The sequence below is a fragment of the Eublepharis macularius genome, chromosome 14 (assembly GCF_028583425.1).
Source record: "Eublepharis macularius isolate TG4126 chromosome 14, MPM_Emac_v1.0, whole genome shotgun sequence".
In the NCBI taxonomy this organism is placed as follows: domain Eukaryota; kingdom Metazoa; phylum Chordata; class Lepidosauria; order Squamata; family Eublepharidae; genus Eublepharis; species Eublepharis macularius.
Genome location: NC_072803.1, coordinates 63,929,715 through 63,947,009, shown reverse-complemented (window position 1 = coordinate 63,947,009; position 17,295 = coordinate 63,929,715). Strand labels below are relative to the sequence as shown.

Here is a 17,295-nt window from a genome sequence, read left to right as displayed (position 1 = left end):
GGCCCCAAGCTTATTTTCATTAGAAACTTGACTTACTTTCAAGGAAAGGAAGGTAAGGACCTCGCAGTAACCGAATTTTCTGCCAGGTGCCATCTTGCATGTTCACGGTGTATGTGTGAGAGTGACGGAAGGAATGTTTAGGAATGTATAAACAAGTGTAGCTACATTAAAAGAAAAAATAACTGGCCTAGGAGAACTGTTTATGCATGCATTTTTTTGCCTTTTTCTTCTTGGAACTTCAGGCCCAGGGCCTGTGGGAGGATTCCCCTCCAAGCCCTGACTGAGACTCGCTAAGCTTTTGTGAGGTGGCTGCATCTCAAGGTTGCCAACTTCCAGGTGGGGGCTGGCAGTTATAACTAGGGTTTCCAGGTACCCCTCACCTCCTGTTGGGAGAGTGGAGTCCCTGGCCCTTACCTTGTGTGCTACACGAGGTCCTCTTTTGTACGTGTGCAAAGTGCACACGCGTCTCGGGGCTGGTGTGATGATGTCACTTCCGAAAGTGATGTCACCACGCCAGCCGTGCGAGCGCTCCTGCGTTCCACACGGGGCTGATTGAGCCTGTTTTGGGCCCAAATCAGCCCCAAAGAAAGTGCGGGAATGCTCCCACGGACAGCACAACATCACTTCCAGAAGTGATGTTGCCACGCTGGAGCATACTCACGGCGTGCGCTCCTGAGGTGGCTGCCAGTGGCGGACAACCTCCAGAAGCTTTCCCCCTCCTGCCAATCACTGGGTGATCGGCGGACGAGGTGGCAAATCCCCAGGAGTTTGCCCGCCACCAGCGGACATCTGGGAACCTTAATTATAGCTCATCTTACCCTGGAGAAAATGGCTACTTTGGAGAAGTAGAAATTTCCCAACCCAGAGCTGGCAACCCCCACCCTCCAATTCTATCCTCCTGGTGCTAATGGTTCAAAAATGAGTCTCACCAGGCTGCATGTGTGTTCTTCGTAAGAGAATGTCCTTCCTCAGATATTTATGCTACCTCAGTCTCTGGAGAGAGGCAGCCTCCTCAATAAATAAATAAAATAAACTTCTGAAGACCCCCAGAGGGCAAACCTTGAAGAGTGGCAACTCTGGCAAGCCATACTGCAGAAGTCGGAGAAAGGCTCAGAAACACAGAATCACAGAGTTGGAAGGGGGCCATACAGACCTTCTTGTCCAGCCCCCTGCCCGGTGCAGGATCAGCCTAAAGCATCCCTGGCAAATATTCATCCAGCCTCTTCTTGAAAACTGCCAGTGAGGGGGAGCTCACCACCTCCCTAGGCAGCAGATTCCACTTTTGAACTACTCTGACCGTGAAAAAGGTTTTCCTAATATCCAGCCGGTACTTTTGTGCATGTAATTTAAGCCCATTGTTTCGGGTCCTACCCTCTGCTGCCAACTGGAACAGCTCCTTGCCCTCCTCCAAATGACAGCCTTTCAAATATTTAAAGAGAGCAATCATGTCCCCCCTCAATCTCCTTTTCTCCAAACTAAACATTCCCAAGGCCCTCAGCCTTTCCTCATAGGGCTCAGTCTCCAGACCCCTGATCATCCTCGTCGCTCTCCTCTGCACCCTCTCGATTTTGTCCACATCCTTTTTGAAGTGAGGCCTCCAGAACTGCACACAATACTCCAGGTGCGGCCTGACCAAGGCAGTATAGAGACGGACTATAACCTCCTGCGATTTCGATGCAATGGCCCTTTTGATACAACCCAAGACTGAGTTTGCCTTTTTTGCCACTGTATCACACTGACTGCTCATATTTAGTTTACGGTCCACTCTTACTCCAAGATCTCTTTCGAATACACCACTACCCAGAAGTGTATTCCCCAACCTGTGTTTGTGCTTCACATTTTTGTGGCCCAGATGTACTACTGTGCACTTATCTATGTTGAATTGCATCCTGTTCACAACCGCCCACTTCTCCAGAGTATTCAGGTCTTGTTGAATTTTAACTCTATCTTCTGGGGTGTTTGCCACTCCTCCCAATTTGGTATCATCAGCAAATTTAAAGAGTAGCCCATTTCCCCCTTCATCCGGATCATTGATAAAAATATTGAACAGTACCAGGCCCAAAACCGAGCCCTGCGGCACCCCACTGGACACCTCCCTCCAATCTGATGAAACGCCATTGACCACCACCCTTTGGTGTCGTGGGAATTCTGTAGTTTGGATCGAGGCTAGGCCCAAACAGAACATGGAACCAGTCTTAGTCTTAAAAGAACCTTCCTAAAGCTCTCTGCATATAAGTTTCATTCCATGTAAGTTTCGTTTCTTGAGAGCTGGCTGAAGGTCTCAACACCCTCCTGTGACATGAATCAGATTGGAGTCATGAGTTAGATGTAAATTGGCAAATGGTCCCTTGGCCTATACACGTAAAACACAGAAGGACGGAAGAGAGAAGCTTAAAGGGACATCATCTTATCTGCCAAAAGGAACAGGCAGACCCCGCCCATGACTGGTGAAGTGTACAAATTCCTTTCTTATTTACAGCCTTAGCCTATGTGAACATCAAGACAACTGTCTCTCTTAAAAATGTTTATACCATCCCCACGTCAGAAATACCTTAGAAGAAAAAAACTTACGTAATTGATGATGGTCAAAACATGCAGACTTTTGGGATCTTTTCCCTATAAAAGATGGAGCCACAGAGGACTCTTCACTGCCTCCTGGTAGGATAAAAAGACCTGTTAGGTCCTGTGCCTGTCAGCAGGTAGTCCAAGAGCGCTCTTGTGGGGGGCGGGGAAGGGTATATGGATATATAGATATATGCATACATATATATTGTCTTGTTACTATATTATGGCATGCTTTCTGGAGTGACTTTATCTATCTTTGCCTAGCAGTATAACAGTCAAGGGCAGACGAGCCTGACTTCAGAGCTTTGTCTTGCAACTTGGTATCTCTTCTCTTGTGTTTAGAATAAACTACCAGTTTTGGTTAAGATCTTGTCTGTACAAAGGTGCCTTTCTCTATCAAAGAACAGCGTCAGGGAAAGCTAGGCTAGGTTTACATCAATACAAGCCTTGGTGAGGGGCTACCCCAGAACAAAGAACCGACGTGGCGAAGGGGACCCTTGGTGAGGGGGTCCCCCAAATATTCTCACAACATTCGGGTGCGGTCCTCTAACCAGTTCCCTATCCACCAAACTGCCTTATAGTCCAGTCCACAGTCTTCCAGTTTACCCATTAGAATATCATGGGGAACCTTATCAAAAGCTTTACTGAAATCCAGGTCAATCACGTCAACAGAGTTCCCACGATCCAGTAAACTCGTCACTTGATCAAAGAATAAATTTAGGTTGGTCTGACAAAATCTGCTGAGGACAAAACCATGTTGACTTCCCCGGATCACTAACCGGTCCTTTAGATGCTTACAAATCGATCCCTTTAAAATCTGTTCTAATATCTTCCCAGCAACAGAAGTCAGGCTGACCGGCCTGTAGTTTCTGGGGTCATCCTTCTTCCCTTTCTTAAAGATTGGGATAACATTCGCTCTTGTCCAATCTTGTGGCACATCCCCAGTCCTCCAGGAGGCCTTGAAGATGATGGACAGAGGCTCTGCAAGTCCTCTAGCACTCTTGGGTGCACACCATCCGGCCCAGGAGATTTGTATTCATCCAGTACAGCCAGGTGCCTCTCCACAACCTCTCTGTCAATGTCAACTAGCCACCCAGGTGTCCTGTCATGTCTCCTACGATCTCTAGATGGGCTTCAAGGAGAAAACAGGCAAAAAAGTCATTAAGCCTGTCTGCTTTTTCTCTGTCCTCTATCAGAGTTTCTCCTTCTACTACCAACAGTGGTCCAATTGCCTCTTTTACCTTGCATTTGATTCTCACATATCTGTAGAAATTTTTCTTATTGTAGTTAGCCCCCTGGCCAGACCCAGCACATACTGAGCTTTGGCTTCTCTGATGGCTGATCTGCAGTACCTAGTAACCCTCATATATTCTTCTTTAGAGGTCTGTCCTTCTCTCCACTTCCTGAACATTTCCTTTTTCTCCCTTAGCTTGTTCTGGAGCTCTCTGTTCATCCACATCGGTTTCTTGGAGCCCTTACCATGTTTCCGTCTTGCTGGGATAGTGAGGGCTTGAGCTTGCAAAAGCTCGTGTTTGAGAACGGCCCACCCTTAATTCGCTCCTTTCCCTTCCAGCACACTCCCCCATGGAATGACTCTCATCAAGCCTCTGAGTTCATTGAAGTCGGCCCTATGAAAATCTAACCTACGAGTCTGGCTACGAACTTCCTTGGGCCCCCCACAGCAACTGGAATTCAAGGAGGACATGGTCACTTCCCCCTAAGGTCCCCACCACCTTCACCACCCCACCACCATCTACCAATTCTTCCCTGTTGGTTAATATTAAGTCTAGTATGGCGAGCCCCTTGTAGCTTCACGATTTGAAAAGGAAGTTATTGGCCAGGTAGGTCAGGACGTTGCGTGAGTCCTGCTGCTTTGCTGAGCTTGTCTCCCAGCACACTTCGGGGAAGTTGAAGTCACCCATAATTTTAAGGTTCTGATGTCTGGATACTCTACCAATCTGTTCAAGGAGGGCAGCATCCATTTCCTCTCCCTGGTCAGGTGGTCTGTAGCAGACTCCAACAATACCCTTTGTCCTTCCTCCCCTTATTTCCACCCATATACTTTCCACTGGGCTGTCAACCACATTCTCCAGAACTTGCTGACAATCAAGCCCTCTCCTCACATACAATGCCACTCTGCCCCCTCTTCTACCCTTCCATTTTTTCTTGAACAACTCGTACCCATCCACTACCACATTCCAGTCATGGGAATCATCCCACCAAGTCTCAGTAATTCCTACTATACCGTAGCCCTCTGTTTGCAAGAGAAGCTCAAGCTCTTCCTTCTTATTACCCGTACTTCGGGCATTGGTATATAGGCACTTGTAGCCTTGTACCTTTGTTTGATCTGTCCTGCCCAGCTGGGCCCCCGCTGTTATTACTTCTTCATTGAAATCCCCGGGAAGGGAGCTCGCTTCCAACCTAAATAGACTTCTTTCATAGGCACTCTGTGGCCTGTGGAGGAAGTCTGTTTAGGTTGTGTTCTGGAACATGATGCCATGAAGGTGTTTTCAAACTGTCCCACACAACGCTGGTTATTGCCTTCTGCATTCCCTCCCCCCAAAGAGAGCAAGAATGAGAGCACAATTACTTCCGCCTTGGAGACAACCACATTTGGAGAATGGGTTAGTGGAACCTGGATCCAGCCCAGAAGAGACTGGCAGCTGCCCAGGGGGTTGGGCCAGCCTGTTTGTTCAGCCCATTGCCTGATCAGGTGTGTATTTATCCCCTCTGGAACGTGCAACAGGGAATGCCTGACCCAGGTTAGATAAACAAAGGAGCAAAGCAGCTGCACGATCACTTTGAAGCCAGTATGGGTTCCCCACCCTCCACGGTTGCTGAGATCTTCAGTTCCCAGCCATTGCACAGCTATTCATTATTTTATTTATTTACTATATTAGATTTTTAGTCTGCCCTCCCCACCGAGCGGGCTCAGGGCAGAGCACAACATTTTAATTTACATAAAAACAGATAAAAACATTACAATAAAATTTAAAACACTACATACAATAAAAACTTCTCCTCAGATGGCAATGGAAGAGTTACTTCATTTGGTACTTGAGGTGCTGGGCATTAGTGGGTGGCAAAAGGAGAGCTGTGTTCAGTTTGCAAATGTTGGTGTCATAATGGGTTGGCCAGACTCTGACTTGAGGGGGCCACAGTTACAGAGGGCTCTAATTTATTCAGGTATTCTATCTTTTCTCTGAATAACTTATGGTGATGTAAGTTGAGGTCCTCCCAGTTTGCCCCTACAACAGCCATGTGAGGCAGGTAGTAGGGCTGTACTGCGATGAATTGGTTCAGAAAGATGTTGTGGTAAAGAGATATGGAAGGTGGACTATCTGTTGCTGTGTATGCTCTTAATATGTAATCTTCTGCATCATTTAACATGCCATATTTAAATTCCTATGCTTTGCTTCATCTGTGTTCCAGATTTGTACATCCTATTTCATTGTTTGTTGGATGTCCCATTGTTTTTATTTGTATTGACCTGTTCTGTGTACTCTGCCTCAGTCAGAAAGGTGAACTACGAATGACATCAATAAAATAAAAATAGGTAACTCCTAAGGTTCTTTCTGTCCTTGTAGCATTAGCAAATCTTCAGTTTTTTATTCTATAGTGAGAGTATCTATACTGTATTTGTGTTTGTCTCACTCCTGTGTTAACTTTTTAGGAAGTTGGCATTTTTTAAAAGGGTGAATTGGGAGAGAGTGATCAGAAATTTCCATGGCTGAGCGGGGTTTGACCCAGGTGTCCCCTAGACGTAGCACTGGTAGGGTCCCAACCTTGTTCGGCCTGAGAGGACTTTTGGAATTGTGGGGAAGGGTAGTGAGTTCCACCACAAAATGGCTGCCATAGAAGAGGCAGTCACAATAGGTTGGGAGTTCCAAACCAAGCATCCTCCTATGATGAGGGCAACTATTTCCAAATTGGCTCCCTGCAGGCCCTGAGGTGGTGTCTCCTACAGTCTTCTGAAGCACCTCCAGGTCTGATAAAGGAGGAAAGCCAGGACTGGCCCTTTGGTTTGGGCCTCTTCTCCTTTCCTTAGGTTCGAGTTGTGCCTCAGCATTCCAACCACTGCCTCACAGAGGCTGAATTCCCCCACATCACTTCTATGTTGTGTTTTCAGGGCACTAGTAGGCTGGCAGCAGACTACCAGCCTAAGAACCTGGGCAGGTCTTCTAACGTAGGGGTTAAAGAGGGGTCTGGTTGCCTCGGTATAAAGGAAGCTAGAAAAGAGATGGATCCAGGCCAGAGATGGGTAGTCCAGTCCATGGAATCTGGTGGGTTTTTGCCTCCTCCATCTCTATGGTTGCTTCTTGCTTTAAAGTAAAGTCTTGGACCGGTCTGTTTTGGTGTTCCAGAGAATTGTATCTTACTCTTGTGGTTCTGGCTCCCTCCACCACCTTCCAGTGAGAGAATCCCAAGGAAAGATTTTATAAAAATCTGCTCCATAAAAGGGTCCATTCCTTCACCACAGCTGCTGAGATTTCAGTGGTGTTCTTGTTCTTTTGGTAAATCCTCTGGATGGTTATATAATCTAGGCAGGATTGTTTGGTAGCTCTCTGCCTTGTGTGAACCAATCCTTGCTGGGGAAGAGAAGTACATTCTGCAGTTGTTCAGGGGCACACTTACTTTCTCACAACAGAAAACTTTAATAATTGCAATATTTGGTGTTTTTCTTAATACAACTCACTTTTTAAAAAAAAACTTTATTTTTCATTTTCTTAAACAAGCATAACACTTTTTAACATTGAGTGCAACAATTATAACAGATTTCTATTCTTTTGATGGTACTTTGATGGTGTCCATTTCCATTTATACGTGCTTGATTAGTTTTATTAGTGTTCCAGGGATTGATTAGCATTCCAGTCCGTTATTTAATGATTGCAATCTCAGTTTTTAGTAGATCCTTAAAAGTCTAGGTATTCTGTTTTATTTAGTAGATAGGGTGTTGTCCTAGAGTTGATATTTGAAATAAGCTTGTGATATGTGAGTTAGGTTATACATTTTGAGATTTTCCAATAGTTTGTATAACTTATAAATGATGTGACTATTATTTATTAATTAGTTCAATAGCAATAGGCTTGTCTATATAATATAGAATAGGTACTAGGCTTATATATAAACGAAAGGAAAAGAAAAAAGTTATTTCCCCCTACCCCTCACCCACACAGTAAAACTATATAGCTTTTTTATGATTTGAATTGTTCTCCCCCTCCCTCTTTCCCCTCTTACAAGATCAGTTTAAATAAAATTAAAAGTTAACTATAAGAGATTTACAAACAAAATGCTAAGTAGCAAAATATGATCGTTTTACAGCCCTCAATAACCCTGTCGGGGAGCAGCCTCCTTTGGGTTGTTGTACAAACGTACAGTATCAAAAGGCAGCAAAATGGAAAACTGGCTCCCCTCACCCCCACCAGAACCTCCATACGGCAAAGTAACATGATCTGCTAGCTTAGTTCTTAAACTTTGATTTCTCACTCCCCCCCCTTTTTTTCAACTTTTGAATTAAAGAAAACCACAAATTTTTCCCACTCATGAAATGTTTTTCGTTATTATTATTCAGTTGTTTCGAACTGGAGTATTTGCTGCCTTTGTGAGGTGTAGGTGGTTGAATTAGTTTTCTCTTTTGTGCAGATTTTAGTGGATCCGTAGAAGAAATGTCCCACTTTTGCAGCAGGGCTAGTCCTGATTCTTGATCCGTTGCATAAATCTGTCTGTCTTTAAGTTGGACGCATAGGTTGGAGTGATTGATCCACTTGTATTCTGTTTTTGCTTCACGGAGTGCTTTGGTGGTTGATTTGAGTCCTTTCTTCTGTTCTGTCCTTAGGTGGATCAGTGAAGATTAGAATCTGGGAGTCATTATACTGGAGCGTTTTTTGTTTCTTAGCAGCTTCCAGAATTCTTTTCCTCGTTTTCCAATCTGGAAAAGTGGCGATGATGTCTCTTGGAGCTTTCCTAGTTGTTTTTAGAGGATCGACTCAGTAGACTTTGGAAATCACTGGGGTAATTTTTTTTCTGGATGTAAAAATCTGGCGAGCCAGTTAGTTAGAAATTTAGAGAAATCTTGTTTTGCTGTTAATTTCTCGTTGACCCCCCTAAATTTTTCTGTTGGCGCATTATTAATTCCAGGTTCAGGATCCTTTCATGCATATCCTCATTCTCCTTTTGCAGAGTATGGATCTCATTTTGCAAAGTACTAGAGGTATCTGCAGCGTAGTCAGTTTTTTGAATAATGTTATTCATTTTGGCTTGGAGATCTGCGAATTGGTCAAAGAGTGGTTTTATAAGATTGGCCATTTTATCTAGGATATTAAGTTCCATATTTGCAAGTAAGGATGCAAACGCTGAGGCTGGGCGGCCCGGGGTGGTGGTGGTGGTGGTGGTAATCAATGGAACTCCTACCGCATTTCCCGTCGCCGCCACTGTGCTTGCATTGTTTGCAGGTTCTGTCTCTGGCGTCGAGGCTTGGGTTGCATGAAAAACATCTTGCAGACCCTTCGCTGCTTTACTGTTTTGTTTCTTGGTGTTTGTGCCGTGTTTCCCCATATCTAGGAGTGATTTCTGGTTTAGTAAATTGGGAGGGGGGTTGGAGGTTTTTGGAGCGGGGTGGGATGGAGCTCAGCTCTCAGGTGCTCATCTTCTCCGATGCTGCCGCCATTCCCCCATACAAATCACTTTTGTGAAGACCTAATCCTCATAGCAGCTACTGCAATGATGATGATGATGATGATGATTGCACTTATATGCCGCTCTTCGAGACAGATGAGTGCCTTACCCAGAGTGGTGAAGAAGTTAGTGTTATTATTATCCCCACAATACAGCTGGAGAGCTGGGGCTGAGAGGAGTGGCTTACCCAAGGCCACCTACTGAGCTCATGGCAGTGGTGGGATTCGAACCAGCAGAATGCTGAACCACAACCACTGTGCTACAGCAGCAATCTCCATGTATTGCAGTTTTGTGGGGCTCGGGCTGAGAGGAGAATGGTGTACTGAGGGAGGATTTGATCCAGAGGTTCTCACTGTTGGCCACCATAAGATACCAAAAACAATCTTGGCTCAAAATGACCCATGAAATACTTCCACGGTTTTCTATGTGTTTTAGCAGTATTTAGAAATAATAGACACTGGTCTGAAAGAAATGGTGTTCTGTTGAAATCAGGAGTATGTGGCGATCTCTCAGCTGGGGAGCAGAAGCCTGGTTGGAAACCAGTAGCTGCCTTGGAGCCTTGAGCACTTAAACCCTTCATGTCTTGGAGTTTGCTATTCCTTTTAGGGAAGCACTTTCTAAACAGTGACACTGACAAAAAAGTATATATTTCATTTCCCCCCGCCCTTTCTCTTGTCTCCTTTCCAGAGCTCCACCCAGGAGATTGGAGAAGAGATAGAAGATGGTGTAATCTATAGCATTTCTCTCAAGAAAGTCCAGCTCCACCACACAGCCAACAAGGGTCAGCGATGGCTGGGGGTAAGTGAGGCTTCTTTGATAACCTGTCAAGCAGCTAAAATCTTCAGTTGCAGACTTACCAGGTGTTTCAGGTGAGCTGCCCTCATCTGCAGTATGAGAATGATAATCATGGCCTACTTTACATGGATGTTGTTAGTGAGATAATATTAAGTTCATCCACGGTCTTCCTGTGCAGTCCCACATGGGACTGCGCACGCGCAGGCCTGCCGATACCGGAGATTTTTATAGCTCAAAGCCACCAGGGGGCGCTCTCGCCTTCCACCGCGCATGCGCGGCCATTTTCCCGCCTAAATGGACTATAGAAGGCGGAGCGCCCCACACATACCCTCAGTTTCCTTTTCGCCGCCGATAGATGAGGTTTTTAGCTCTTCTACTCGTTCGCGATGTCGGATACTGCTTTATTCAAACGATGCGTCTCCTGTAATCGAAAGATGACCAGGTCAGACGGCCATTCTAATTGCCTTTATTGCCTCGGGGAAACTCATAATACCCAGGCCTGTAAACATTGCCGTGCCTTTACTTCGAAGGCCAGGGCGGAGAGGGCGGACCGTTTGCATGCCTCGCTGTGGCAACGTGCTATGTCTGTTGTGGACCCTCCGGCGAAGGCACCTCCATCTGCTGCGCCCGGATCCACTCCTCGGCCGGCCGAAACCGTGAGCTCGAGGACCCCTCGCGCCTTACCTTCCCCGAGTCATTCGGAGTCGAGACCGAGAGATCGCTCGTCCTCCTCGGTTCGGAGCGCGTCGGAACCAGCGCCATCGGTTCCGAAGCTCCCTCGGAGCCGACCGCCCTCGACTTCATCTGCTGCACCAGCCTTGGATCGAGCTGCGTCTCGGAGCCGGACACCTTCGGTGTCAAGACCGACGCCTCCACCGTCTCAGGGTGCAGTCGCTTCGGAGACAGCGGGAGAACCATCCGCTCCGTCCGACTCTGACAAGAAGAAGAAGAAGAGAAAACATTCTTCCAAAAGGGACAAGGCGGTTCTGGAGCAGTTACTCTCCTCTCCGCTACCGACCCCTTCGGGTGCGCTCGGTTCCGACCCACCGGAAAAGAGGCGCAAGGATCCCGACCCGGTTCCTGTCTTGACCTCTTCCCAGGAGGACCCGGTTCCGGTAGAGAAACCCCCGACCCCTACGGGACGCCCGCGTTCGACCTCCCATGAGTCCGGGTCCATCAGATCGGGTCGGAGTTATCGGAGTGGATCGGGCCGTAGATACAGCCCGTACCCGACTCGGAGCCGATCGAGGGAGCGATACAGCAGTGAGGGCCGGGCGGCCTCATACTACATGGGGGATAGTCCGCTCCGATCGGACCGCTCTTTTCGAAGGGACTCGATGTCTCCTTCCTTTCGGATCCGATCCTATGGCGACTCGCATGGAACACCACACCTTTCTGAGGTTGATTACCATCGGAACCGACCAAGGAGTTATGAGTCCCCTCCTTCGGATTCACCTGATGCTGAACTTGGCCCAGCGGAAGAACCTTCGCCGACGGACGACTTCAGGGCCTATAATGAATTGCTTCAGCGAATGGCTAAAGCACTGGATTTGGAAACGACCTCTACGGAGTCGAAATTTACTGATAAGATCTACCAGCATATCTACTCCGGTTCCACTCCTTCCGTAGCCTTTCCGCTGATCGATGGTTTTGTTGAGTTGTGGAAGAAGCTCAATGTTAAGCCTGCTTCTATCCCCGCCACTAACCGAAAAGTAGAAGGCCTTTATCGTACAAAGGACGAAAACCATCCGTTCTTGGCTGTCCATCCACCTCCTTCCTCCTTAGTCACTGAGGAGATGCAGGCAAGAGGCAAACAAGGTTCCATGTCGGCTCCTACTGACAAGGACAGTAGAAAGATTGATACTCTAGGGAGGAAATTGTACACCTCTGCTGCTTTTTCCATCAAAGTGGCTAACTATGCAGCTATGATGTCGGCTTACCAGCTCTTCCTGTGGAAGAAAGTAGCTGCTTTCCTTCCCAAACTCCCTGAAGACCAGCGGACCCTCCTGCGTGTCATCCAAGAGGAGGCCACCCGCCTCTCGAGGCACCAGATTAATACGGGCAGGAGTTTGTCCGATACGTCTGCACGTTCCTTGCTCTCTGCAGTGGTTTTGCGGCGATTTGCGTGGCTCCGCACGACTGCTCTCCCGCCTGAGACGAGGAACAAAGTAGAGGACTTACCTTTTGAAGGAACGCTCCTTTTTTCTGAGAAGACAGATGAATACCTGTCGAAAAAGAGAACGGATCGTCTCACAGCACGGTCCTATGGTGTTCTGCACCAGGCTCCTCAACATCCCGCCAGACCTTACTTCAGATCTTCTCAGCGGGGCAGATCATATCGGTACCAGCCTTATCAGGGGTATTCGTATCAGTCTCAGAGGAGTTACCAGAGCCCTCAACAATCCTTTTCCAGGCGCAGACAAGGTCACCGTCCCAAGCCTGGTTCTCAGCATCAACAGGCTAAGGACGCCCCCCACGCCCAGAAGCAATTCTGACAATTACAGGGACCTGAGCCTATGTTTGGGTTCAGGCTACATGCTTACTGGAGGGAGTGGCTGTCCATCGGTTCCGATGTTTGGGTTTCTGATATTGTTCAGTATGGTTATAAAGTTGAGTTTGTGAGTTTACCTTACCTGAGTCTCCCTGTCTTTTCTTCCGGACCTCCTCATGCGGAGATCTTAACTGAATTGGCCACCCTGATTCAGAAGGGTGCAATTGAAGAGGTGCCCTGTGATCCTGCCCCCTTCGGTTTTTACTCTAACCTGTTTCTGGTGGAGAAGAAAGATGGTGGTCTTCGACCCATTTTAGACCTAAGGGCCCTTAATAAACTTATAAAAATTCGAAAATTTAAAATGGTCACTTTGCAAATGGTTCTGACCCTTTTACCTAGACACTCCTGGTTTGCTGTCCTTGATTTGAAGGACGCTTATTTCCATATCTCCATTTTTCCCGAACACAAGAAGTATTTACGTTTTACTTATGATGGTAAAATTTACCAGTACCGGGTTTTACCCTTTGGTTTAGCTACTGCTCCTAGGGTCTTTACGAAATGTATAGCTGTGGTGGTGGCCCATCTGAGGTTGCAGGGCTGTCGAATCTTCCCGTACCTGGATGATTGGCTCCTGGTTGGAAGTTCTGCTGATGACGTGTTTACCCAAGTATCCCTGACTTTAGATTTATGTCTTAGGTTAGGTCTTTTCGTTAATCAGAAAAAGTCAAAATTGACCCCAGTACGGTCTGTACAATTTATAGGAGTAGTCTTGGATGGGATCAAGAATGCTGGCTTTCTGCCCTCAGACAGGGCGGCCAGGATTAAGGGCATGGTCCTTCGGCTGCAGCGCTGCCGTTTTCAATCAGCTCATTTTATCCAGATTCTCTTGGGTTGTTTGGCCTCTACTACGGCTGTGGTTCCGTTCGCCAGGCTGTTCATGCGGCCATTACAAATGTGGTTTAATGCCAGTTTTTCTCCCAACTCTGATTCCCAGAACAAACGTTTATCAGTCCCTCGACGGGTGGTGGCCTCGTTAGAATGGTGGTTGGCAGATGCGAATTTATTTAAGGGTGTGGAGTTTGGCTATCGTCAAACTCACTTGTCCGTAACCACTGATGCTTCCCTGTTGGGTTGGGGAGCTCACTGTGAGGGTGCTTATGCTCACGGCACATGGTCCCAGGCCGAACGCTCGGAACATATTAATCTCCTTGAGCTTAGGGCTATTTCAAATGCACTGATCTCCTTTTCAGATACCGTGCGCAACAAATCAGTGCAAGTGTTGACGGACAACACGACTGCAATGTTTTATGTCAACAAACAGGGTGGCACGGCATCGGCGACCCTTTGTACCGAGGCGATGAAGCTGTGGACTTGGGCCATACAGAACTCGGTTTGGCTGAGAGCGGTACACATCCCGGGGGTGGAGAATCTCCAAGCAGATCAGCTGAGCAGGCTACACCGGGATGTTCACGAATGGTCTCTTCGGGACAAGTACCTCGTTCCGATCTTCTCGATGTGGGGTTTCCCGGAACTGGACCTCTTTGCCACACTGGACAATCGCAAGGCCCATCGCTATTGCTCCAGGGGGGGTCTAGGCCCCGGGTCCGATGGGGATGCATTTCAAGTCGAGTGGTCGGGTCCTCTGTGTTATGCATTTCCCCCATTCCCCCTGTTGGCCAGGGTTCTGAGCAAAATCCAAGGGGAGGGGGCGACGGTCATACTGATAGCCCCTTTTTGGCCGAGACAACCTTGGTTTCACACTCTCCTTCGATTGCAGTCGCAGTCGATCAGATTGCCACTCGTTCCAGACCTTCTGTCCTGGCACGGGGTTTTGCATCACGACATTCAACGACTCAAACTGACAGCGTGGCTGATAATTCACAATCGGGGTTTTCTGAAGCTGTAGCTCATGTTTTATTGAATGCTAGACGCCTTTCCACGAGACAGTCCTATGCGTTCAAATGGGAACGTTTTTCTGGGTGGTGCCGCAGCCGGAATCTGGACCCTTTCTCTTCCTCTTTGCCTGAGGTTTTGGAATTCCTTTGGGAGATTAAATTAGGGGGTTTGGCCAATAGTTCTGTTAAAGTATATTTGGCAGCAATTTCAGCATTCCATCCTCCTATAGACAGGAAATCAGTCTTCTCCCACTACACTTCGAAATTGTTTCTCCGAGGACTGAATAATTTGTACCCCCCTGTTCGGGCTATTGTCCCTCAGTGGTCTTTACCGCTAGTCTTGACTAGATTGATGTCTAAACCTTTTGAACCTCTAGCTACCTGTACTTTACGCTACCTTACTTTGAAGGTGGCTTTCTTGGTGGCGATCACTTCAGCCAGAAGGGTGGGGGAATTGGCTGCGCTTTCGTCAGAACCCCCCTATTTGAAGTTTCATGCGGACAAGGTGGTCTTACGGACTAAAGTTGACTTTTTACCTAAGGTGGTGTCTCAGTTTCATTTGTCTCAGGACATTGCCTTACCTGTTTTTTTCCCGATGCAGTCTTCTGATGCGGAGAGGGCCCTCCATTCGTTGGACGTGCGCAGGGCTCTTCTCTTTTACTTGGATCGTACCAAGCCTTTTCGTTTGGATTCTAATTTGTTTGTCTGTTTTGCAGGACAAAAGAAGGGAAAGAAAGCGACATCTCAGTCTATTGCGAGATGGGTTGTTCAAACAGTTTTAACATGTTATGATTCTGCTCATTTACCTTGTCCTTTGGAGGTGCATGCCCATTCCACTAGGTCCTTGGCGTCATCTGCGGCTCTGCTGAAAGGTGTTCCTCTGCATGACATCTGTAGAGCGGCGACGTGGGCTTCAGCGGATACCTTTATCAAGCATTATGCGCTGGACGTCCTGGACCGGAAGGAGACTGCAGTGGGCACCGCAGTGTTGCATTCTATTTTTGAGTGACTTTCCTGTGGCACCTCCACCCAGGTATTAAGCTTTATAATCTCCCATGTGGGACTGCACAGGAAGACCGTGGATGAAAAACAGGTTTCGCTTACCGTAACTGTTGTTCATCTAGGTCTTCCGTGCAGGCACACATGCCCTCCCTCCTTCCCCGCTGTATGGTAAAATTGAGAGTAGTACGGCGGCGAAAGGGGAACTGAGGGTATGTGTGGGGCGCTCCGCCTTCTATAGTCCATTTAGGCGGGAAAATGGCCGCGCATGCGCGGTGGAAGGCGAGAGCGCCCCCTGGTGGCTTTGAGCTATAAAAATCTCCGGTATCGGCAGGCCTGCGCGTGCGCAGTCCCATGTGTGCCTGCACGGAAGACCTAGATGAACAACAGTTACGGTAAGCGAAACCTGTTTTGCTTTGAATGTTTGAAATGTGCCAATGTGAAGGCTTAATTATTCGTGTTAGATCTGTTGGAAGTTTGTACATGTGGGTGTCTCATATTGGCTGTAGCCAACACACTTGCACACAGTCTAATCCAGAGATGGGCAGACTGTGGCCCAGAGCCCATGTCTGGCTTCTCAGAACTTTCCATCCAGTCTTCAAGCAGCCTGAATCATTGTCCTGTGTAGTTCACAGCATTGGCTAGTGAGATGAAAAGCTGTTAAGCACTTTCAGGGCTGAGGACTGCTTAAGGGCAGCAGAGTGGGGGAGTGACAGCCCTGCATAGGGCTCCATGTTGAATGCCAGCTCTTCTCCTTGGAAGTGCCAAGGGAACAGGATTAAAAACCAGGCGAAAAAAAATATTCAGTTTGTGCAGCCTGTGTAAATTGTGTAAGCAAAACACATTTTGGTGTGTCCCCTTAATCTGTATACTTTAGTTTGCTTCCTCTGGCTGTGGAAAAGAGCCTTGAGTGGTACGGGGCCTGTTTGCCCTGCTCCCTTGGGAATTCCAGTGGACTAATAATAATAACAACAACAGCAACAACAACAACGGTGCTTATTTACCGCTCTTCTAGACAGATTAGTGCCCCACCCAGAGCGGTGAACAAATTAGTGTTGTTATTATCCTCAAAATACAGCTGGGGAGCTGGGGCTGAGACGAGGGGCTGACCCAAGGCCACCTACTGAGCTCATGGCAGAGTGGGATTCGAACCAGTAGAGTGCTGATTTGCAGCCAATCCACTTAACCATTGTGCTACAGCAGCACACCTCTGTCTTCATAAGTGCTAGAAATTTCCTCCCACCCCACCCTGAACATAAGTTAAAGATAAGATTTTCAGTATGCTGACTTCTGTCTGAGCAGTCTCATTGATTAATGGCCTGTGATCCTCTTTGTGTGTGTGTGTGGGGCAGGGGGGGGATAGCATCTGATCAGCCCTCCTGAATGCCTGCCCTCTCCCTGGTCAGAGAATGAAGGGTGTGGAGTTTCTAAGACAGCCAGAGTGAAATTTAAACAGAATGTGCTACAAACCCCAGTTTAAAGCTGTCTTTGGGGAAATGACGCAGGGACAGAAGTGGAAGCTGAAGAGATGAACTGCAGTTGGGATTTGGTATAATAACACAAGCCTCTTATACATTGTTTTTGAGTTAACAGAAAGCTTCACTGATATTACCTCAGTTGTCCTTACCACAATCCTGTAAAGTAGGCCAGCATTATTACTGCCAGGAAGAGGCTTAGAGTGACCCTGTTTGTGGCCACCGGGAGAATTTGGGGCAGAGGCCAAATTCCAGCTGGTGACTTCTGATTTCCACAGCTCAGTTTCTTAACCACTTAAGTATCTCTGCTTATATCATCTTACTCAGGTCTGAATGTGTGTGTGTATTTTACTTCATTTCTACCCCATCTTTCTCCCCTCTGGGGACCAAAAATTGATTA

At 47.4% G+C, this 17,295-nt stretch overlaps 1 protein-coding gene across 3 annotated transcripts in view; it reads left to right on the top strand.

Annotated features, from left to right (window-relative positions):
• RALGDS (ral guanine nucleotide dissociation stimulator) overlaps nt 1–17,295 on the top strand; it is a 131,069-nt gene that overhangs the window by 87,408 nt on the left and 26,366 nt on the right. For all 3 annotated transcript variants that reach the window (XM_054997687.1, XM_054997685.1, XM_054997684.1), the window contains exon 2: nt 9,928–10,038. In XM_054997687.1, coding sequence (XP_054853662.1) covers nt 9,928–10,038 — 111 coding nt within the window. The remainder of the gene's footprint in view (nt 1–9,927; nt 10,039–17,295) is intronic.